Raw genomic sequence first — 23,473 nt, forward strand, 5'->3', positions numbered from 1 at the left:
TATGCTCCAATAACCACTTGCCCTCTCTCCCTAAGTGACAGAACCCCTGAACGGGGTGCTTGGATGGCCACTGAAAATAAAAACTACATTTCTTAGCCTCCCCTGTGGCTGGGTTCAAGCTACATTTTGGTCAGTGGGATGTGAGCTGAAGTGATGCATGCAACTTATAGGTCAAACCCTTAGTGGAAAATGTCCTCCACGTCTCCCCTTTGATCCTCTTCAATGGTGAAATGTGGTTGAAGCAGAGAGCCATCCTCAGTCATGCAGAAGGGGGCACCAAAATTTAGCACAGCGAAGCAACAAGAGAGAATACCCTGCATGCCTGGTCTGTTTGTATACAGGCTGTTAGAGAAGAGAGAAATCAGCTATTTTGTTCAACCTCTGGTATTTTGGTGCAATGTATTACAGCAGCCTAAATTAGTAGCCTAACCTATATCCTCACTTATTCAGTAAGGATTAAAGGAAACATGTGAAAGCAATCCACAAACCATAAATCAACTATATAATTAATTTTAAGGCACACTGTCTCAATAATGACTTAAATCTTTTACAGCTCATCAAATTGTCAACTGTAAAAACTATCTGAATTATGAAAAGACATAAGGTCAGATTAACACAAAACAGATTAGGTCTTGAAATGCAGAGCCAACACTCAAGTATATGTTCAGCCTATCTCAGAGGAGCTGGAATTTGGGATACAAAGTATTCTGCAAAGCAAATAAGTTTTAAGAGTAATCAAAACTTAACCTTGTCTCCACTTATGTCCACTTGACAGCCAGCCTTTTTATGCAGTGTCAGCCACACCACTGAGACACAGTGAGAAAGGGTGGAGTAAACAACAGAGCTGTATGGATGCTGGGTGTATGTGTTTCCTAGGGCTGTCATGACAAATTACCATAAACACGGTGGCTTAGAAGGAGAGAAATTTATTTTCTCATAGTCTGGAGGCTCACACATTTCACAGTTTATGAATTGTACTGGCAGTCCAGAATCCAGATACTGGTATTGGTAGGGTTTATTCCTTCTGGAAACTCTAAGGGAGAATTTATTCCATGCCTCTCTTCTAACTTCCAACAACTGCCAGCAATCTTTGGTGTTCCTTGGCTTATATGCATCACTCCAATCTGTGCCTCTACCATCCCATCCTCTTATCCTCTGTATGTCTCTGTAATCCCAGTTTCTTATAAGGATACTCTCATTGACTTAAGGACCTACCCTAATTCAGGATGATCTTATCCTGATAATTACCTTAATTACATCTGTAAAGACCTGATCTTCAAATAAGGTTACATTCTGAAGTTGACTGTTATGAGTTTATAGTCCCCCAAAAGATAAGATGAAGTCCTATTCCCCAGCATAGTAGAGTCTGACCTTATTTGGAAATGGGTTTATTGTAGATGTATTTAGCTAAATGAGGCCATGGTGGAGTAGGGTGGGCTCTTTCTAATATGACTGGTGTCTTTATAAGAAGAGAAGTGACACAGAGACATAGATACATAGGCAGAATGCCATGAGGTGCTGAAGGCAGAGACTGGAGTGATGTGTTCACAAACCAAGGAACACAACAGACTGCTGTCAAACTATTAGAAATTAAGAGAAAAACATGGAAGAATTCTCCCTTATAGGTTTCAGAGAGCACATGTCTCTGCCAACACTTTGACTTTGGACTTCTAGCCTCCAAAACTGTGTTAGACTACATATCTGTTGTTTAAAGACATACAGTTTGTGGGTTTTCTCTTTCTGTTTTTATGGCAACCCTAGGAAGCTAATACAGGGGTGAACATGAATTTGAGGGGGGCATGATTTAACCCACAGCACCTCTGCCATGAGGGCTGCTTTCAACGCTGGCACTGGCAAAATGGATCCTGTCACCATCAAGAACCTCATCACCTTAGAAAACAGTGGAACCAAAAGGCCATAATCCTTGCCCCGTGTTCTTGATGGGAATGACTAATTAAAAGTATGATGAGTCCCTTCAGACTGTCAGTGATACTTCTTACACCACTAACTCTTTCTCTCAACTTCTCCACCCGGACAACTCATGGCATCATTCTAGACTTGTAACCACAGGCCACACTATCACTGCTATTCAGAAGACCATGGCTAGCCTCTCTGGCAAACTACAGCGTAATGGTTGTGGTGATGCCAAAATGTCATGCCAGTATCCGCTAGCACTGGCAAGGCTTTGGGCGAGGTCATCCTGAGCTGCATGGGAAGCTCTCTGGCATGGTCTTCCACACTCCCAACTCCCAGCGTGACGATCAAAGATCTGACTTGCCATCTGCACAAAGCTAACAAACATGACTACATCAAGAAGGTGGGGTAGACAAGGGTCAAATGGAACTCTGAAGAGTGTCCAGGGCTACAGTAGAGTTAGCCTGATTAGTAAGACTTTCACCATAACACCATCCAATTTTGACGCTGAGGTTGCCAAGTTGCCATTGCCCTTAACCACCACAACATCAAGCTCATTTCCTGATGTGACAACAGATTTGGCTAAGGCCCCTTGATGGTGGATCTCAGAACCCACATAGAATCCAATGTGTAAGAGCCCTGGACCTTATCCCCAGCAACAGCACAAGAGAAACAGAGAGGAACTCAGCTGCCGGGAAGTCTGTGCCCAACTGTATTCCTCGACATTATCTCTCATTGTCAGTCAGTTTCTATCCTCTAAAGAAAGGTTAGAAAGCTCTGCTTCATCATATAGTATCATATCCAACAACAAAATCCTCACTGTATCCAATGAAAGAATGAGGTATACTAGAGGATTGACTTTAATAATTAGTGAGCTACAGCTGAGATTGTGACAGGACAGTAAGTACTATAGATGAATGATTTAATAACATTAACTCTTGAAAGCTCTAGTGCATTTCTTACCTGTATATTCAGAAAATGGCTTATGTATCACTCCTAGCACAGGTTTACCATTCACAGCCACACATACCATAGTAGTGACATACTTTCGAAGATCCTCTATGAAGAAAAAGAACACAAAAAACCAATAACAGAAATTATTAAAATAATTTAAAATTTTAGTTTTAAATTTGAAAATCAAGTCAAATACTTAGAATAGTCCCTGCACAAGGGATGCACTCACTAAATATTATCACTAGTGTATGATCAGGCCAATTTTGGTTTAGGAAAAATTATTAAAAAAACCCTCAATATTACCTATTTCTATTACCTACTTCTGCAAAATATTTTCTAATTTCAGTTACTATTAGACACCTTGTATCTTCCTCCTATTCTCCAAATAGTTACCTACTGACTGTCTATTACGGTCAAGTTCAGTGCTTAAGGACTAGAATACAAAGATGAAAAAGCGGAAGGCCCCACATTCAGAGAACTTACTATCTAGAAGGAGGGCACACAGATAAGCAATTAACTACCATATACACCAACAAAAGAGAGAAAAAGCAGGAATTGGTTATCTCTGGGTAAGAAACAAGGCATTAGAGAGGAGCTACAGAAATGAAATCTGAGCTAGGACTAGGTAAAAAAACAAACAAAAGAAAATGGAGATGAGGGCAGTAATTCTCTGTTTTCCTACTTAATTACCCCTGGGTGCCTAGGATTTACTATTCTGAATTCCAAAGATAGATGTATACGCAATAAAACCTAAATTCCCCAAATCACAAGTAAATATTGTATTCTGGCTATATAAATAAATACCTGAACTCACACCTCAATATATAACTCCATCTATAAACAAACACTTCAATAAATCGATGTCTAATAGGAATGATTTTGCTGTGACTGCTAAAAATCTCCCTTCTCTGAAGGATCAGTGAAACAGTGAATCGCCATCATCAATAGGAGTATGCCACAATATACTGGTTTTGGGGCTGGGGGTAAAGGTTGAGAATAACTGATCCAGTTCAAAGGTTTCATATCGCATTGCGTTAATCCAGTTGTCTGTCTTAAAATCTAATTGGAAAAGTTGTGTAAGATCGGTAAAGTATTTACCACCAAGTCTATACTAACTGCCTTTGTTCTGGTTCTCTAATATATAATGGCAATCTGAAGTTTGAGATCAATTTTTTTTTTTTTTTAAAGATTTTATTTATTCATTTGAGACACAGAGATACAGAGAGAGAGAGAGCATGAGCAGGGAGAGAGGCAGAGGGAGAGGGAGAAGCAGGCTCCCCGCTGAGCCAGGAGCCCGATGTGGGGCTCGATCCCAGGACCCTGGGATCATGACCTGAGCCGAAGGCAGACGCTTAACCATCTGAGCCACCCAGGCGCCCTGAGATCAATTTTAATGTAAAGTCACCTGTATATTCCTGTGTAGCATCAAGTGGATCGATCCAGACAGTAACACTTTCTGCTGGTACCTCTTTAGGGGTGGCTATTTCCTTCAGGATGTCCTCAGGAATCTTACGATCCCATAAGATAACCTCCTGATCAGCTGCATCCACATGTTCCTCAGTATTTATCTGCACCAAAAATAGATGACAGTTAAAAAATTTAGAAAGAAAAAAATGCCACCTGAGAAAACACAAAAGAGAAAAACATTTCAGACCAAATCACACAAACTGAAAGTAGGTAAATCAGTATTTTTATTTTGAAGCATTTCACTGTAAAATGGACACATATAAAAGAAATTCCAGCAACATCTTGTCTTCAAGTACTTTCCAATCCAATATTCAAGCTGTCTGTTGCCGAAGACAGAGAATCCAATTATAGAAAAATACAGAGAAACTAAGAAACAAACTATTTAAAGCTTAATGATATTTATAAAAAATAGTAGATCTAAAGTGTGAAAACAGACTGACAATATTATGGAACATTGAACTGAATGCAATCAACTATAAGAGGAAAAGAAAAGGGACAATGGACTTAAAAGAAATATGCCTTAAAACAGAGAAATGATGAATGCTAAGAGACACAATATCCTAGAAAAGTAATCATCTAAAATATACCTTTGATCAATAGAAAAAAGAAACCTGGAAATAATGAAATAGATCATAAACTAGTACATTATAAAATGTAAACAAAACTGAGATGGGTAATCCAAAAGGACAAAAAAAAGATCAGTCTTCTCTTCATTATAAACCAAAGGTATGTCACAGGATAAAATGCTGAAGTCAAATTTTCTATTTTTATTTACTAGGAAACAATGTTAAAATATAAAATAAATCTGATTTATCATAAGATATGTAAAGGTGTGGGTGAGTAGAAAACCACTGCTTTCAACAGTGAGCTTCTTAATGAATACTTAAAATACATTCTGGTTTATAAAACAATGATTTAATGTGTTGAATTGTATTTACTTTTGTAAATAAAGGGCATACCAATGAGGCAAATCTAAGAACTGACTGTGTTTTAAGAATGAGGTTAATAACAGACTGTCAACCTTATTTAAATACTACCTTATCAAAAGACTCCCTCTATCAAATCATAACATACACATGCAAGAAAAAATGTCCCCAAGATGGGAATTTCCAGTAGGAAGACTGGAGCAGGACAGGCTTTTGGGTGCTATGCTTTCTGACAAGCTCCCTTTTTTTTTTTTTTAAAGATTTTATTTATTTTTCAACAGAGAGAGAGACAGTGAGAGAGGGAACACAAGCAGGGGGAGTGGGAGAGGGAGAGGGAGAAGCAGGCTTCCCGCTGAGCAGGGAGCCCGATGTGGAACTGGGTCCCAGGACCCTGGGATCATGACCGAGCTGAAGGCAGACGGACAAGCTCCCTTTCCACAGCAGATCACTGTGTTTATACTGCATGTGATTCCATGCCCAGACCCCAAACTAGAGTGTCAGAGTGATTATAACACTGACACCTATATAAGTAAAAAGTCACACACGGTGAAAACCCTACAAATACCAGCAATCTCTGGAAAGTGCCTTGACATATCCCAAATTGTCAGGGAGAAAGTTAAAAATAGTAATATTCCAGAAACATTAAGCCACTTAAATCAAAAAATATTTTTAATACGGTGTAAACATCCAATCCATCCATTCACTTATTCCTTTATCAATTCTGCAAATGTTTACTGATTGCCAGTTCCAGGGCCTGATGTATAACAGTGATCAATGTGAGACAAAAATCTCTGCCCTTGTGGAGCTTAGCAGAAATTCTGGAGAAGGAGATAAACAATAAACAAGATACATAAGTAAAATGTGATATGCTGAATAGTGACAACAAGGAGACATAGAATGTAGCAGGGAAGAGTGTGCTGTAGGACAGAAGAAGGGTTATTCTTTAAGATAGGGTGCCTGGGATTATTCATACTAGCCAAAAATTATAAACTACCAAATGTCCATCAACAGATGAATGGATAGACAAAATGTGGTACATCCATACAATGAAATGTTAGTCAGCCAAAAAAAAAAGGACTACTCATACTATAGCACTGATGAACCCCCAAAATATGCTAAGTGAAATAAACAAGAAACAAGACATCACATACTAGATGATTCCATTTATGTGAAATGTCTGTAACAGGCAAATCTATGGAGTCAGTTGATTAGTGGTTGCCTGGGGTAAGGGTGGGAACAGAGATTAGCAGTAATTGGGCACAGGTATATCATTAGGGTGATGAAAATGTTCTAAAACTGATTAATGACAAAAGTTGCACACCTTGGCAAATCTAAAAACTACTGAACTGGACATTTGCAATGGGCAAATTATAGGATATGCAAAATATGCTGCAAAAAAGTTGCTGTTTGTTTTCAAAGATAGGGCAGCTAAGGAAAAGGTGGTATTAGAATGACAATTTAAAGGAGGTGAGCCTAGCAGGCATCTATCTAAAGGCACCTTCCAGCCCATGGGAGTAAAAATGCAAAGGCCCTGAGGTGGGAGTGTGCCTGTTATACTCAGAGCAAGCAAGGAGGCCAGTAGGGCTAGAGTAGAGTAAGCCAAAAAGAAAGGAGCTGAGTAAACCAAGAAGAAAGGATGAGGTTTGACAATAATGGAAACCCAATGGTGAAGGACACTGCAGGCATGACACAGAGTAAGCTGCCCTCCATCATAACCTCTGTTAACAATGTACAGAGTGTCCTAGCCATTGCAGAAAGCTAAAGGAGGGTGGCCTACGTAGGGAGGTACAGAGATAGAAAGGAAGAAGCGAAATCGTAACATACAACTGGTGAAAATCCAAAAGAACTTGTAGATAAATTACAGAATAACACCAAAGTCTCTAGATATATAAGATCAATATTTAACAATCAATTGCACTTCTTATATACCAGAGACAAATACTAAAAGTATTTAACATAAAAATGGAAGCCACTTAAACAAAAGAAGTAAATTCTCCAGACATAAAACTACCCAAGATGTGCAAAAGCACTATGGAGAACATTAATTTGTATGAAAAACGTTAATGATTTAAAAATGATAAAGATGTCAATTCTCCTATCAGTAAATCTATAGAGTTAATGAAAACTCCAATCAAAACCCCACAGATTTGTTTGTTTTTTAATCCCTTCTTGGAAAAAGAGCAAGCCATTTTGGTGAAAGAAAGGGAAAAAAAAAAAAAGAAATATCATGGTGGGAGGACTTTCCTGACCAGATATCAAGACTTACTATTAACTTATTATGTTAGACTAAGACTGTGGCACTGGTGACATATTTGGCTCTTCCCCCCCAGCTTCACTGAGAAAACTATACATATATACATACATATAAATATATGTGTAAAGTGTACAGTGTGATAATGTGATATATGTATATACTATAAAGTGATTACCATAATCAAGGTAATTAATGCATCTATCACTTATTTACTTTTTTCTTTTGTGGTGAGAATGCTTAAGATCTACTCTTGAAGCAAATTTCAAGTATTCGATACAGTATTATTAACCATAACCATCTGACTGTATATTTGATGCTCAGAACTTACTCATCTTAGTCATAACTAAAAGTTTACACCCTTAGACCAACATCTCCTCTATTCCCTCATTCCCTAGACTTTGGCAATCACCATTTTAATCACTGTTTCTATGAGCTCAACATTTTTTTTTTTTAGATTCCACATATTAGTGATACCACACAGTACTTTCTCTGTGTGGCTTACTTCACTTAGTATAATGCTCTCCAGGTTCAACCATGTTATCCCAAGTGGCAGGATTTCCTTCTTTTTAATGGCAGAATAACATTTCAGTGTGTGTGTGTGTGTATACATATACTTATGTGTATATATACACACACACATACATACATACATATATACCCTTTTTCTTTATCCATTCACCTACTGACAGACACTTAACTAATCATTTCCGTATTTTTGCTATTGTGACTATTGCCACAATGAACATGGGAGTGCAAATATCTCCAGATACTAATTTCATTTAGGTATATATCCAGAAGTAGGATTGCTGGATCATATGGTAGTTCTGTTTTTAATTTTTTGAGGAACCTCCATTCTGCTTTCCATAATGGCTATACTCATTTACATTCCCACCAATGGGGTAAAAATTCTCTTTTCTCCACATGCTTGCCAACATTGACCTCTTGTCTAATAATAGCCATCCTAACAGGTGAAGTAATATCTCAGTTGTAGTTTAGATTTGTATTTCCCTGATGATTAGTGATGTTGAACACCTTTTCATATAACTGACAGTCATTTGTAGGTCTTCTTTGGAAAAATGTATATTCAGGTCCTTTGCCCATTTTTAATTGGATTACTTATTCTTTTGCTATTGAATTGAATGAATTCCTTATATAATTTAGATATTAGCCCATCAGATACATTGTTTACAAATATCTTCTGTCATTCCATAGTTGCCTTTTCCTTTAGTTGTTTCCTTTGCTGTGCAGCTTTCTAACTTGATGTTGTTTCACTTGTTTATTTTCGCTTTTTTTTTTTTTTTTTAGAGGGTGGGGCAACAGAGAGGGAGAGAGAAAATCTTAAGCAGGTACCATGCTAGGCGGGGCTCAATCTCACAACCCTGAGATCATGACCTGAGCCTAAATCAAGAGTTGGATGCTTTGACCAACTGACAGACCCAGGTGCCCCTATTTTTGCTTTTGATTTCTGTACTTTTAGTGTCTTTTCCAAAAAAATCATTGCTAAGACCAGTATCAAAGAGCTTTATGGTTTCAGGTGGTATGTTTAAATTTTTTGTGCATTTTGAGTTAGCTTCTGTTGAGAGTTGTAAGATAGGGATCCAGTTTTACTCTTTTGCATATAGATAACCAGTTTTCCCAGCACCTTTATTGAGGAACCTATCTTTTTCCTGTAGTATGTTCTTGATGCCTTGTCAAAGATTAGTTAAACGTGTATGTGTGGATTTATTTCTATATTCTATTCCTTTGGTCTGTGTGTATGTTTTATGTCACTACAGTATTGTTTTGATTACTATAGCTTTGTAATTAATTTTAAGTCAGGAAATGTGATGCCTCCAGCTTTGCCCTTCTTGCTTAAAATTGCTTCAGCTACTTGGGTCTTTTCTGGTTCCATGTGAATTTTGGATTATATACTCTATATCATTGAAAACTGCCGTTGGAATTTTGATAGGGATTGCACTAAATGTGTAGATTGCTTTGAGCAGCATGGACAATTTAACAACACTAATTCTTCTAATCCAAGACATGCAACACCTTTCCATTTATTTGTGTCTTCTTAAATTACTTTTACCAATGACTTAGTTTTCAGTATACAGATCTTTCACCTCCTTAAATTTATTCTTAAGTATTTTATTGTTTTTGATCCTGGAATGATAAATTTGATAAATGGAATTTTCTTAATTCCTCTTTCAAATAGTTCATTGTTATTAATACACAGAAATAATGATTTTTGTTTGTTGATTTTGTATCCTACAACTTTATAGGGTTATTATTATTAGTTCCAATAGTATTTTGTTAAAAATTTTAGTTTTCTATATGTAAAAATCATGTCCTCTGCACACAATTTTACTTCTTCCTTTCTGATTTGGATGCATTTTATTTCTTTTATTTACCTAACTGCTCCAGCTAGGACTTCCAGTACTATGTTGAATGGAAGTGCTAAGTGGACATCCTTGTCTTCCTGATGTTAGAAGAAAAGCTTTTAGATTTTCATGAATGGGTATCATGTTAGCTGTGGGCTTGTCATATATGGCCTTTATTACATTGAGGTGTATTTCTATACCTAATTTGTTGAGTTTTTTAATCATGAAAAAATGTTGAATTTTGTCAAATGCTTTTTATATTTATATTGTTATACTGAGATAATCATGTGATTTTTATCTTTCATTCTGTTAATGTGGTATATCACACTGATCAATTTTCATATATGTAAACCATCCTTCAACCCAGGGATAAATCCCACTTGATCATGGTGTTTGATCCTTTTAATGTCTATTGAATTCAGTTTGCTTGTATTCTCTTGAGGATTTTTGCATGTTATGTTCATGAGGAATAATGGCCCGTGATTTTCTTTTCTTGTAGTGCCCCTGCATAGCTTTGGTATTAGGGTAATGCTGGCTTCATAAAATGAGTTTGGAAGTATTCCATCCTCTTCAGTTTGGGGGAAGAATTTGAAAGGATTGGTATTAATTTTCCTTTAAATGTTTGGTAGACCAGTGAAGACATCTAGTTCTGGGATTTTCTTTACTGGGAAGTTGATTAATGATTCAATGTCCTTATAGGTTGGTTCAGGTATTCTATTTCTTCATGATTCAGTCTTAGTATGTTGTATGTTTCTAGGAACTGATCCGTTTCTTCTAGGTTATCGAATTTGTTGGCCTATAATTATTCATAGTAGTCTCTCATGATCATTTGCATTTTGTAGTATCAGGTGTAATGCTTATGCTTTCATTTCTGAATTTATATATTTGAATCCTTTTATCTCCGACTAGCTAAAGGTTTGTCAATCTAATCTTTTAAAAAAAAACCAGCTCTTAGTTGGTATTTTCTATTGCTTTTCTAGTCTCTATTTCTGCTCTGACCTTTGTTACTTCCTTCCTTCTGCGAACTTTGAGCTTAGTTTGCTCTTTTTCTAGTTCCTTAAGGTATAAATTAGTTCATTAGGTATAATGAAATCTTTCGTTTTTCTTAATGTAAGCATTTATCATTATAAATTTCCCTTTTAGAACTGCTTTTGCTGCATCCCATAAGTTTTGGTATGTTGTACTTCCATTTTTGTTAATTTTTAGAGGGAGAAAGAGAAAGGGGGAGGCAGAGGGAGAGAATCTTAAGTAGGCTCTGAGCTGCGTGCAGGACTCGATCTCACAACCTTGAGATCATGACGTGAGCCAAAATCAAGAGTCGGACACTTAACCAACTGAGCCACCCAGGTGCCCCTTTTTTGTTAATTTCAAGATTTTTTTTTTTCATTTCCCTTTTGATTTCTTCTTGAACCCACTGGTTGTTCAAGGGTATATTGTTTAATTTTCATATATTTATGCATCTTCCAGTTTTTGTCCTGTCATTGACTTCTAGTTTTATACCACTGTGGTCAAAAAACACTTATGATTATGATTTTTTTTTAAGATTTTATTTATTTGAGAGAGTGAGAGAGAGACCACAAGAGGGGGGGTAGGGTCAGAGTGAGAAGCAGACTCCCCGCCAAGCAGGGAGCCTGATGTGGGACTCAATCCTGGGACTCCGGGATCATGACCTGAGCCGAAGGCAGTTGCTTAACCAACTAAGCCACCCAGGCGCCCTCTGATTATGATTTTAATCTTCAATTTGTTAGGACCTGTTTTCTGGCCTTACATGGTATCTACCCTGGAGAGTATTCCATATGAGCTTGAGAAGAATGTGTATTCTGCTACTGTTGGATGAAATGGTTTGTATATATGACAGTGCCTTTATCAATTTGAAGTGTAGTGCAAGTTATTTCCTTATTGATGATCTGTCTAGATGATCTATCCATTGGTGAAAGTGAGGTATTGAAATCTTTACAATTATTGCATTGCTGTCTGTTTCTGTCCTCAGATCTATATTTGCCCAATATATTTAGTGCTCTGATGTTGGGTACATATGTATTTACAATTGTTATATCTTCTTGATAAACTGACCCTTTTATCATTACATAAATTCTTCTTTGTCCCTTATCAAGAGTTTTTTACTCAAAGTCTATTTTGTCTGATAGCAGTATAGCTATCCTGTTCTCTTTGGGGTTCCATTTGCATGGAATATTTTTTTTCCATCCCTTCACTCTGATTTTATGTGTGTCTCTAATGTGTTTCTCTTGTAGCCAGCATGCAGTTGGGTCTTTTTTTTTTTCAATCCATTCACCTGCTCTGTTTTTTGATTGGAGAATTTAGTTCATCTACATTTCAAATAATTATTAGTAAGTGTGGACTTACTAATGCCATCTTGTTAATTGCTTCCTTGTTTTTTGTAGCTTCTTTGTTCCTTTCTTACTCTCTAGCTGTCTTCCTTTGTGATTTAATGATTTTCCATGGTGGTATCCTTTGTTTGTCTATCAGAGGTTTTTGCCTTGTGGTTATCATGAGACTTACATAAAATATCTTATAGTTATAACAGTCTATTTTAAGTTGATAACAACTTAACTTTGATTGCATATGAACTCTTCCCTCTTTTACTCCCTCCACAACATGTTTTTGATAAAACGTATTTTTATTTTCTATATCCATTAACAAATTTTTGTAGCTATAGTTTTAAAAAATACTCATCTTTTAACTTTTATATTAGAGTTAAATGATTTACACACCACTATTACATTAGAATACGCTGAATTTCACTATATACTTACCAGTGAGTTTTATACTTTGTTTTCACATTATTATTTAGCATCCTTTCATTTCAGCTTGAAGAACTCCCTTTAACATTTCTTTTAAGACAGGTCTAGTGGTGATGCATTTATTTGTCTGGGAAAGTCTTTATTCTGCATTTCTGAAGGAGAGTGCTACAAGGTAAAGTAAGTGTTCTTGGTTGGCAGTTTTTTTTTTTTTTTCCTTCAGCACTTTGAATGTATCATCCTACTCTCTCCTGGCCTATAGAGCTTCTGATGAAATATTTGCTGATAGCTTTATGGGGGTTCCCTTGTATCAGATGAGTTTCTTTTCTATTGCTTTCAAAATTCTGTCTTTGATTTTTGACAGTTTTATTATAATGTATCTCAATAAAGTCCTCTTTGAGTTGAATTTGTGGACCTATGAGCTTCACGTAGCTAGATGTTCCTATCTCCCCTGATTTGGGAAGTTTTCAGCCACCATTCCTTTAAATAAACTTTCTGCCCTTTTCTCTCTCTCTCCTTCTCTGGGACTCCCAAAATGTAAATAGTTATACTTGATGGTGCCCCATAATGCACACAGGCTTTCTTCACTTGTTTTATTTTCTTTTTTCTCTGTTGACTGGATGATTTCAAATGATCTGTTTCTGAGTTTGTGGATTCCTTCTGCTTGATCAAGTCTTCTGCCGATTCTCTCTACTGCATTTTCATTTCTTGTATTCTTCAGCTCTAAAATTTCTAGTGTTTTTTTTAACTTCTCTTTGTTGTTATCTCTCCTTTTGTTCATGTATTGTTTTCCTGATTTCTTTGAGTTGTCTATGTTCTCTTAAGCTCACTGAACTTCCTTAAAACAATTATTTTGAATTGACAATTTGTAGATCTCTATTTGGGGGTTGGGGGTCTAGTTACTAGGAAATTATGTTCCTTTGGCAATGCTGTATTTCCTTACTTTTTTTTGTATTCCTTGAAGTCTTGCATTGCTGCCTTCACATCTGAAGAAGGAGTTATCTCCCCTAGTCTTTACTGACCTTGAGTCTGATGTGGGATTCTGAGGCTTTCTCTGACCTCTTCTATGGATGTACCTTCTACACACTTTCTGTTCCCTCCTGGAGGGCATTAAGATTATATGCTTTGTCTCAATCCCACAAAGCCAGGCCAGGCTTGTTTTCTCTAGCATGGTACCCTGACATACTCAAGTTTGTGAACCTTTTCCCAATTCCGCAGTTATGCTGGCTTTCTGCACTTGTTTGCCAGCCATTTGCAAAGGCTCTGTCTCACCGTCTACAGGAGCACACGCTAAAATCAGGCCAACGTGGGTGAGTGGGGTGGGTTTGGGCAAGGCATATAGAGTGTTGAGGGGAACTGTGAGCCAGTTGAGGGGATCTGAGGGTAAGGACTCCTCAGCGGCTCGTGGGCAGCCTTCCTGATGGGTATCTATGAAGAGATTCATAGCATCCCTTTGGAGTTCTGAGCCCTGGTTTATGTGCCCACAGCCTCTCCCAACCCCTCAGCCTTAAAGATCACTTTAGTAATACAGGTGACAAGAGACAGAAGTGGATTCCTTGGGCAGTGTCCTGCTTGGCTGGGAAAGCCAGGACTCACTCACACACTCCTGTGGGTGAAATTGCAGGCTGCACGGGTCTCTCCTGGCATTGACCTTGATGGAGGGGTGATGCAAGCAAAGTTAAAATATCCCTCTTACTCTCATCAATGCATCTATTCTTAAGATTTAAAAAAAAAATTTTTTTATTTTTTTGGCCCCAATGGTATACTGGAACTTCTCTGCTGGACTCCCAGACTCCTACAAAGGAACTCTTGTCTGTGAATGAGTACCCAAATTAATGTCCTGTGAGGGTATGACAGTAGAGAACCCCTATTCTACCATCTTGCAGACATCAATTTAAAGTACTTTGGATTTAGGCCCCATGCACTTAATAATAAACAGTGCTAAGCTACATCAGATGAATGAATGTAAGAGTAACACCATGCAAACACCACAGAATAAACTTAAACAACAAATGTGACTACCAGAAACAACAAAGTAGTTTACAAACTACAAACCCCTGCAGTTTACAAAAATGGCAATGCCAAGTCTAGGAAGCAACTACTGTGCCTTATGATCAAGATTTTTGCCTAAAGTTCAAGTCAGCTTCTCCATATCCTTTCAATGTAGTATGACCTAACAAATTATAGAACTGTATTTGAAAACATCTTTCCTGAGAGTCAGGTTAGTAAGAAACAAATGGAGCAAGAGAACAAAAACATCAGCATGATGTCCTCATCTACTTTTGCACAACTGCTATTTGTAACCTGCCACTATCATTACACACCTACAAATTGAATAAATCCTGTAAAGAGCCTTGAAAACAGCTGGTAAGATCAAGATCAGTAAGTCTATCTCAATTCTTTTCCACATTTCACCAGCCAGTAAGTCCTGGAAATTCTACCTCCCAATTCTAAATACATGAAATTATGTATACCAAGCAAATCTTGATTTAAACCACCATCTATCTCTCACTTAGATTTCTAAAATAGCCTTCGATCACTCTGGTCTCCTATAATGGATTCACTGATGCATTCATTCATTCATTCATTCAACAACTATTAATGACCACATATTCTAAACTTTTTTGGGCACTAGGATAAAATAATGAACAAAATGGACAAAATCATTGCCTTTATGGAGCTTCCCTTTGCAACCCAGCAACGTGCCATCTTCCTAAATCAGAGTATTGTCACCCCCTGCTTAAAACCTGCCAACGGTTTCTCATTACACAGAAATAAAATCCAGACACCTTACCATCATCTACAAAGTGAGGCCTGGATGATTTGGCCCCAGTACCCTTTCTCTTTTGGCATCCTTATTTCCTACACTCCAGACATGTTTTTTCTGGTCCCTTGGCCTCAGGGCCTTTGTACTTGTACTCTTCTGCTGTATACACTTTTCCCAAATCTCTTCATGCTAGCCTGCTTCTTATCATTCAGATCTCAGTTCAAATGACAGAGCCTTACAATGGCCTGCCCTGACTACCATGGCCAAAGAAGAAGCGCCCACTCACTCTCCTGACATGGTTTTATTTTTCTTCTTCAAAACCCTTATCAGTATCTGAAATCAGTTTATTTGTTCACATGTGTACCATCTAGTCTGATCCACCAGAACTTAAGTTTTATGAGTTCTAGGACACAATTTCCTTCACACTGTAGCCACATCCCACTGCCTAAGCCAGTGTCTGGCCCAGTAGGTGTTGAATAAATACTTCTGCATTGACAACATTATTCTTTGCCAATGTACTTTCATTTCTTCCCCATAACCATTTCCGTTCAATCTGTTCTCCCTCCCTCATTGCTACTACCTATTCGTCTCAGTCCTCAACAGGGAACTGAAGAATAGGAAAGCAAGACTTCAAAACACAATTAATGCTATTCACATGAAATTGCGGGTACTTTGGGGTTGAAGAGGCTTTTGGTTAATGCTTTAAGAAGGCACCAACTACTGCATTTCTCCGTAAATGATAAGATCATAAAGTTTTTAGATATAGGGCCTCGCACTGTGCCTATCACACAGCGAACATTCAATAACTATTTTCTAAACGGATGTCTTCTTCCACCTTTTTAGAAGCATTTTACTATCAATACCATCTTTCAAACATATACCTATAATTAATTAAACATGTTCTAGTGTCTCACATCTTAAAAACACCAAAAAAAAAAAAAAAAATCCATAGAAACTTGTCTTAGTCCCATATAAGACCCCAGCCAAGCTCCTTAGAAGTCCAATTTCTTAAAAGCTTTGTCTTTACTACCTCCATTGTCCCCTGTCCCATCTTTTTCAATTTTGCTCCCTTTCCATCAAGCCACCAAGCAAGCTCTCACAAAGTTCACCAATGACCATTCACCATACAGGACCATCATTAAGAGTATGTTCTGTCATTGCCAGCTCCTCAATTTATTGGGAATGTGACTTACCTAGACTAGCCACCTAATCTTTCTGAGCTGCTAGAAGTGGATGATAAATATATCTTCCTACTGGGTTCTCTGGATGAATTAATGAAATAGAATAGGTAAAACAAACAAGCTTAGCATAGTGCTTAACACAGAGTGAGCATTTAATAAAAACTGGTTGCTATTATTATTAAATGATTATTTTCTATTTTGTTACCCTTGGCCTTAGGCCCTTGATCTTCCCCTTTCACACTATATTCTTTCCATAAGCAATCCTGTCAACAATGGGTTTCAATTAATATCACAACAATAATGACTCACAAATTCATATTTCAAGTTCAGATGCCTCTTCAGAGCTTCAGACCCAAATATTCAAATACCTCCTTAACATGTCCCCTTGGCCATATCAAAGACAACTCTAACTTCATAAGTCTAATAAGATGGCACTCATGATCTGCCCCCTTGGACAGGTCATCCCTCACTCTTCTTTATCTCCAGCAACACACCAATTGCGAAAGCCAGATACAGATATAGAATCGTATCCTCTGTAACATCCTTAGGAATTCTCGCATCTCTTTCGAATTCTATCTTCTCTACAAACATACCCCCAATTTAAAATGTATCATCTCTCTCTTGAAAAACCCTCCTAACTAGTTTACTCCCTCCAAACTATTCTCCAAGCATCAACTCTGAGGCCTTCTAATCATTCAAAATACTGCAGGTTAGTTAAAAGTACACTGTAGTCATACCTCCTATACTGCCTTAATATATAGAATTAAACAGACCTGAGATGATTCTAAGACCATGAAGTGAATCTCTCTGCAGGCCTAAAATTATTTTCTAGCTGTCTAAAGTTTGGTAAGTTATTTAGCCTCTCCAAGCCTCAATTTCTGTATCTGCAGAATGGAGGCAATAGTACTTGACTTCCTATACTGTTGTCAAGAATACATTAATAAAGGAAATAAAAAGCTTAAAAGCTTAATTCAGTGCTTGCTACTTACTGAGAACTAAATAAATGTTAGCTAGTAAACCAAGCTGAGCATAACTTTCCCATTGCCTGAGTTCTGGTCCTCATCTCCTGCACAGCCTATTTTAACATACCCCTAACTGGTATCACCCACCTCCAAATGCCCACAGCCCAAACAAAGCATACTGCAGGCTTCAAGAAAAGTCAGGTAAATCTGGTCTTCTTTAGTACTTTAGGATTAAACTAAAGATCAGGTCCAAATCTCTTTGAGTTTGGCATACCATCCAGCCCCTGCTTACCTTCCTCATTTCTTCCAGTCATTTCCCCCAATGTGCATCAGATTCAGACCCATCAGGATACTTGAATTTATTATACTACCACCTCTATTGGGCCAGCTCCTTTCAACCTGATTTTCTTCTGTCTGCGATGCTTATGTCTGCACTAATTATCAAATTACCAGTTATCTAGATTTTAAAGAAGAGGAAACTGTAGCTCAAAGAAGTGAAATGATTGGCCAGGATCACATAGGTGGGTGACTGGCCAAGGCAAGTGTTTCTTTTTTTTTTTTTTAATTTTATTTATTTATTTGAGAGAGAGAGGGAGGGAGGTAGAGCACGAGCACGCACAGGCAGGGGGAGCAGCAGGCAGAGGGAGAGGGAGAAGCAAGCTCCCCGCTGAGCAGGGAGCCCGACAAGGGGCTCGATCCCAGGACCCTGGGATCATGACCTGAGCCGAAAGCAGACCTTTAACCGACTGAGCCACCCAGGCGCCCCTCAAGATAAGTGTTCTCAGCAGTGTATTAGCACTTCTCAGACTTTTCCAATGAGCAGTCCTATGGAGAGAAGAATTTAACTCCCATCCTAGAGGTCAAGGAAAGCATAGACCCAAGACTCCAACCAGCTTGGAATACCATGCTTTAACTTCAAATAAAATGAATCATTTTCAAAATCAAAAACTTTGAACAAGTAAAGTTGAGGACATAGAGCTTCTCACATTGAGAGTTCCATGTTAAACTGAAACTATAAATCCAAATTTGTATGTTCTGTGGCTATAAATCACTCCAAAACCTATGGTCAGCCTTCATTTTCTTCACTATTCAGGATATAATTACAGACAGTATCATACAAATGGCTGCAGTTACTATTACTTTCTTACAATAAAATCAAGCATAGAGTGTTTAGGAAGAGGAGAAAGACTGCCCGGAGGACTCTTCCAAAATCCCTAACATAAGAAAGACTGAAGACAAAAGGAAATCCAGGGACAAACTTGGGAGTTTTCTTAGGAAAACACTCACTTCTGCAGAGTAGGGCTTCTCAACCAGGGCACCAACTGAAAACTTAGGCTAGATCATTTGTTATGGAGAGCTGTCCTGTGCATTGTGGGCTCTTTACGGTCTACCTACTAGATGCCAATAGCATTCCACCCCCAGTTGTGACAAGCAAAAATCTCCAGACTTTGCCAAATGTCCCCCCAGGGTAAAACCACTCCCACTTGAGTACTCCACAGAGTGTACAGAGATATACATCTGGTATATCCTTGTACTGAGAAGTAAACATCAGGAGAGCTCAAGTTTCTGATTCTAGACAGGAAAATCGTGGGAGAAAATAAGAGACCTCTCCCTATTTGCACAGGGCACCAGGTAAAAGAAAGAAGTATTTGTGGTTTCTCAATGCTAATTTTCCATAAGGAAGTCAACTGAGTGGGATTTGACTTAAATTCCTTAACAAAAAAATCCAGGTGAGGCTTCAAAAACAACCAGACATTTAAGACTGTATTCTGGGTGCTGCAGGACAAGAGGGAAGAAAAGAATCCAGGGCTGAGTTTCTACTTAGATGATAATATTTGGCCTCTAGTCTAACAACATAGTGATAGAAGGAGGCAGCTCAACATGACACCACGCTACTTTGACACTGTATAAATGAACATAACCTCCTTTACTCCAGCAAAAGTCCAACACTAAAGATATACATGTGAACATTCAAACAATCACAAGAAAACAAGAAGTTATTTTACATAAAGGCAGAGCCTTCAACATCTGCAATTCTGAAAGCCTAGCTTTTATGTTTAATAAGATGCAGCTCACCACCCGTGGCAGCTATTCCCTTAGCATTTGTTAATAAGTGAGAAAACAAATGCAGAATCCTGTGGAGGTTACCCAAAGCAAAAGGTTTGGTAGGGGTGGGGTGGAGTTCACATGTGAATACACATGCACACACTTCCATGTTTTTGGTATTTAAGAATATTTTTGTTTTTACCCTTAAAAAAAAAAATTCAACTCTGCTTGATATATTTTATTATTATTGCTTTTTAATCTTCTACAATTTTATGTTTTGCCCCAGGAAATTATACTATAAATTTGAAGTAGCCTCCTAAAGATCTAGCTAAAGTGAAGAATTAGATAGTTCATGTAAACTATGGAGTGTCATGAGCCTCGGATTTCCCATCCGTAAACTGGCATAAATAAAATTTACTTTTTTTTTTTTTTTTAAAGATTTTATTTATTGGGCGCCTGGGTGGCTCAGTTGGTTAAGCGACTGCCTTCGGCTCAGGTCATGATCCTGGAGTCCCGGGATCGAGTCCCGCATCGGGCTCCCTGCTCAGCAGGGGGTCTGCTTCTCCCTCTGCCCTCTTCCCTCTTGTGCTCTCTGTCTCTCATTCTCTCTCTCTCAAATAAATAAATAAAATCTTTAAAAAAAAAAAAAGATTTTTTTCTACTGTTTTAACTATTCTCCATCAGCTTCTCTGAAACTCCTGTTTCTTCCACAAACTCTGAAAAGAACACGTGTTTTGGAGAAAGAAAATACTTTAGAAGCACATCTTAACATCTATGCAAATACAAGGTAAGTATTATTTGTGATGATAAAGTAGGGTAGGGCAAAAGAAAAATAAATGTTTGGTGTTTTGTTTGAGAATTCTCCTGTCAATTACAGCTGATTGCCAGCAGCTCACCATATGAAGCCAATGTTCCTTCCCCTGCAAAAAAAAAAATTTTAAGGAAATAAAAAGTAAGAAAAAATGACAGAGGACAGAAGAGAACCAAAACAATAATATGACAGACCGGAAGGAGGGTTACACAAGATAAGTAAATTCTACAATGACAGTATTCTCCTAACTCTTCCAATAACAACAGTAAAAGGTCAGATACCTTCCAAAGAAGCTGGGGTTTAGATTTCACTGTATCTAATTAACAGAATTCCACTGGAAACAATTTTTCTTCCCAGTAGCCAAAATCTACCATCAGGTGAGTTAACACTATACACTCATCAAGTATTGCTACACTATGCTAAGCTCTTCCTCTGGAATTATAACATTTTTTTTTTTTTAAGTTTTATTCATTCAACAGCAGCTCCCCTAAAATGAATTTTAAAAGTACTAATAACAAATTCAAAATTCTGGATTTATCTAAGAAAATGTCAATTTCTTCCCCCAGAAACCTACCCAAATAAAAGGCAAAGGTTCTTTAATTCTCATTCTCTGGAGAAAATACCAGGTAGACGGCTGAAATGAAGTTGCTGGGAAATATACTTCCAAACACTTCTTTAAAGAGCCCCCAAAATACATGCCATTAAGAGATCATTCTACAGCTAAAGTAAATCATGAGCATACCCCCCCACAAATGCCCTGCATATTAACAGCTCCACTACAAGACTTCCACAGTTCTTGGCCCTCAATTAGCTCCTGGTAGATCCGGCAGAAAACGTGTATTCCATAGTCACAACCCTTCCAGCAATTACATCAAGGAGGGATAGAGGGCCATGGGGGCTCTAGTCCAACCCCTTCGTTTTAGAAAAGGGCCTGCAGTAAGGAATGAAGTTAACTTTCACAGTCTTTTGATATCAAGGCCCACCCAGAACCGAGAGCTCCAGCTCCCAGGTACAAACATGAACGCATAGCCCGGGAGGGGCCAGAAGGGCAAAGGCTCTGAGTCAGACTACCGGCAACCTCACCCATCTCACCCGCCAGCTGTTTGTACGACCTTGAGCACCTAAACTTCGCCTCTCAATTTCCACATCTGCAAAATGGGAGTCAGGCCCCCACGACCTGGGGCCGTCGGAAGAGTCAAGGCGCTGGGAACTCGCTCCGAGGCTCCCCCGCTCATCCGCTCCCAGCGCGCCCAGCGCTCGTGGCACCCACCTGCACGTTAGGGAAGGCGGTCTTGAGCAGGTAGAACATCTTGCGGTTGGACAGCACGTCCCCGCTGGTCATCTTGTCCTCGGCTCCCTCGCGCGTCTTCCCCTTGGACTTCTCGTGGAGGACGTTGCTCTCGCGGACGCGCCTCACTTCGTCGCCGCCGCGAACAGCGGCCAACACCGACACGGCCAGCATCTCGCGGAGGTCCACCGTGCCCCCATCGGCCGCGGCTGCGGGCCCCGCCGCCCCGCCGCCGCCTGGCTCGCCGCCGAGGCCGAAGAGGCTGAAGCGGCCGGCCAGAAAGCCCGAGTACAGGTGGTAGAGCACGCCGAGCCCCAGCAGGCAGAACACGGCCACCCCCAGCGGGGACAGGCGGATGCCCATAGGGGCCATGGCGCGGGAGGCCGGGGCTCGGGGCGCCGGCCCTCACAGGCCTCCCCGCGCCCGCCGCCGCCGCGCTCCCGGGCCGGGCGCCGCGCGTCCTACACCGGCGTCCGCTCGCCGGCGCCCGCGCGCCCCATTGCTCCCTCCCGGGAAAGGCCGAGCCGCGCCGAGAAGCCCACCGTCGCCGTGCCGCGCGCCCAACTGCCCCGGGCAGCGCGGTCCCGGCTTTTCAGCCGGCCAGCGGGTCTCACTTCCACGTTAGCCAACGGCTACGAGGTGAAAGGGGAGCGTGGGTGTGTATCCGGGTTACGCGAGGGGGGCGGGGCGGGGTGGGGCGATATAGGCTCCGCCCTCGGGGCGGTGACCCTGGGGGCGGGGCGGCGGGCTGAGAGCCGGGGGAGCCGCCGGATTGCTCCTCCTCTTTTAGTCAGGATGGAGCAGTGTTTGGGTTTTTGAATCATTCTTGCTTGTGACCGGGCAATTTTCCATGCAGGGAAGGTGCTGAGTGCCTTGTGCAATTTTAAATTAAATCTCTCTTCGAACGAAGATGTATGGCTGACATAAGTTCTAGCCTTTATTTTAGTCTAGACGTCCCATCACTCTCAAATTATTGACGAACGGAGGAAATTACAAGCCATTTTCAGAGAGATCGGTATCCTTTTTTCTCCGGCGCTTGTGTAGGTAGACAGAGCCTGTAGCTTTAAATCGCTTCTCTGCCCTGGGAGAGGTGGGCAGTGAACGGTGCTAGAGAATTTCACTTGGCTCTTTGGTGTATTGGTCTCTCTGTGGTTATCTAAATGTGCATGCATTTACATCTGTATGTTTATATAGATTTTTCCCTATACCTCCATCTGCCAGACTGTAAACCATCCTTTATGCGACTGAAAAACATGGCTTGATTCTGGACTTTCATAATGAAAGAAAACGCTCGGAACTTCTCTCATTTCTTTTTTCTTTCTTTCTTTTTTTTTTTTTAGGATACTTTACACGAAGAGGAAAGGTCTGCGAAAGCCCATTTGATATAAAGATTATCACAGGATGGTCAGTCAATCTAGAATACGTAACCTTTGAGTCAATATAGGCCCTCCAAATGTACTTGCCGAAGCCTGTAACAGATATAACTGCCTTCTATGCCACTTAAATTAGCAGTCATAGTGAATACTTACTAAATTTTAGCAAGTATTATAATAAGCATTAAGTTTATTTTCCATCTCACAGTGAATATTAAGATGTGCAGTATCATTCTCAAGTGTTAGAATATTTATATAAAATCAACTTAAAATGCAGACTACAGTTCATAGCCAAAAGTCAGTGGTTTTAAGTGGGCTTTAATAAACATTAATGATAACCTTAAAAACTGCAAGTATACAGAATAGATTCTGAACATCCTTTACTAAGCAAGTCCATAGAGACAGGCTGAC

At 39.3% G+C, this 23,473-nt stretch overlaps 1 protein-coding gene across 1 annotated transcript in view; it reads right to left on the bottom strand.

Annotated features, from left to right (window-relative positions):
- Positions 1-22,340, bottom strand: part of BPNT2 (3'(2'), 5'-bisphosphate nucleotidase 2) — a 37,476-nt gene extending 15,136 nt beyond the window's left edge. Inside the window, exons 1-3 of the mRNA XM_081816015.1 lie at positions 21,672-22,340; positions 4,274-4,436; positions 2,878-2,973 (exon numbers count right to left, since the gene is read on the bottom strand). Coding sequence (XP_081672141.1) covers positions 2,878-2,973; positions 4,274-4,436; positions 21,672-22,061 — 649 coding nt within the window. The 5' untranslated portion in view covers positions 22,062-22,340. The remainder of the gene's footprint in view (positions 1-2,877; positions 2,974-4,273; positions 4,437-21,671) is intronic.
- Positions 22,341-23,473: the final 1,133 nt, after the last annotated feature.

Source organism: Leptonychotes weddellii, chromosome 4 (genome assembly GCF_054177405.1).
Source record: "Leptonychotes weddellii isolate Sample4059 chromosome 4, ASM5417740v2, whole genome shotgun sequence".
NCBI lineage: Eukaryota > Metazoa > Chordata > Mammalia > Carnivora > Phocidae > Leptonychotes > Leptonychotes weddellii.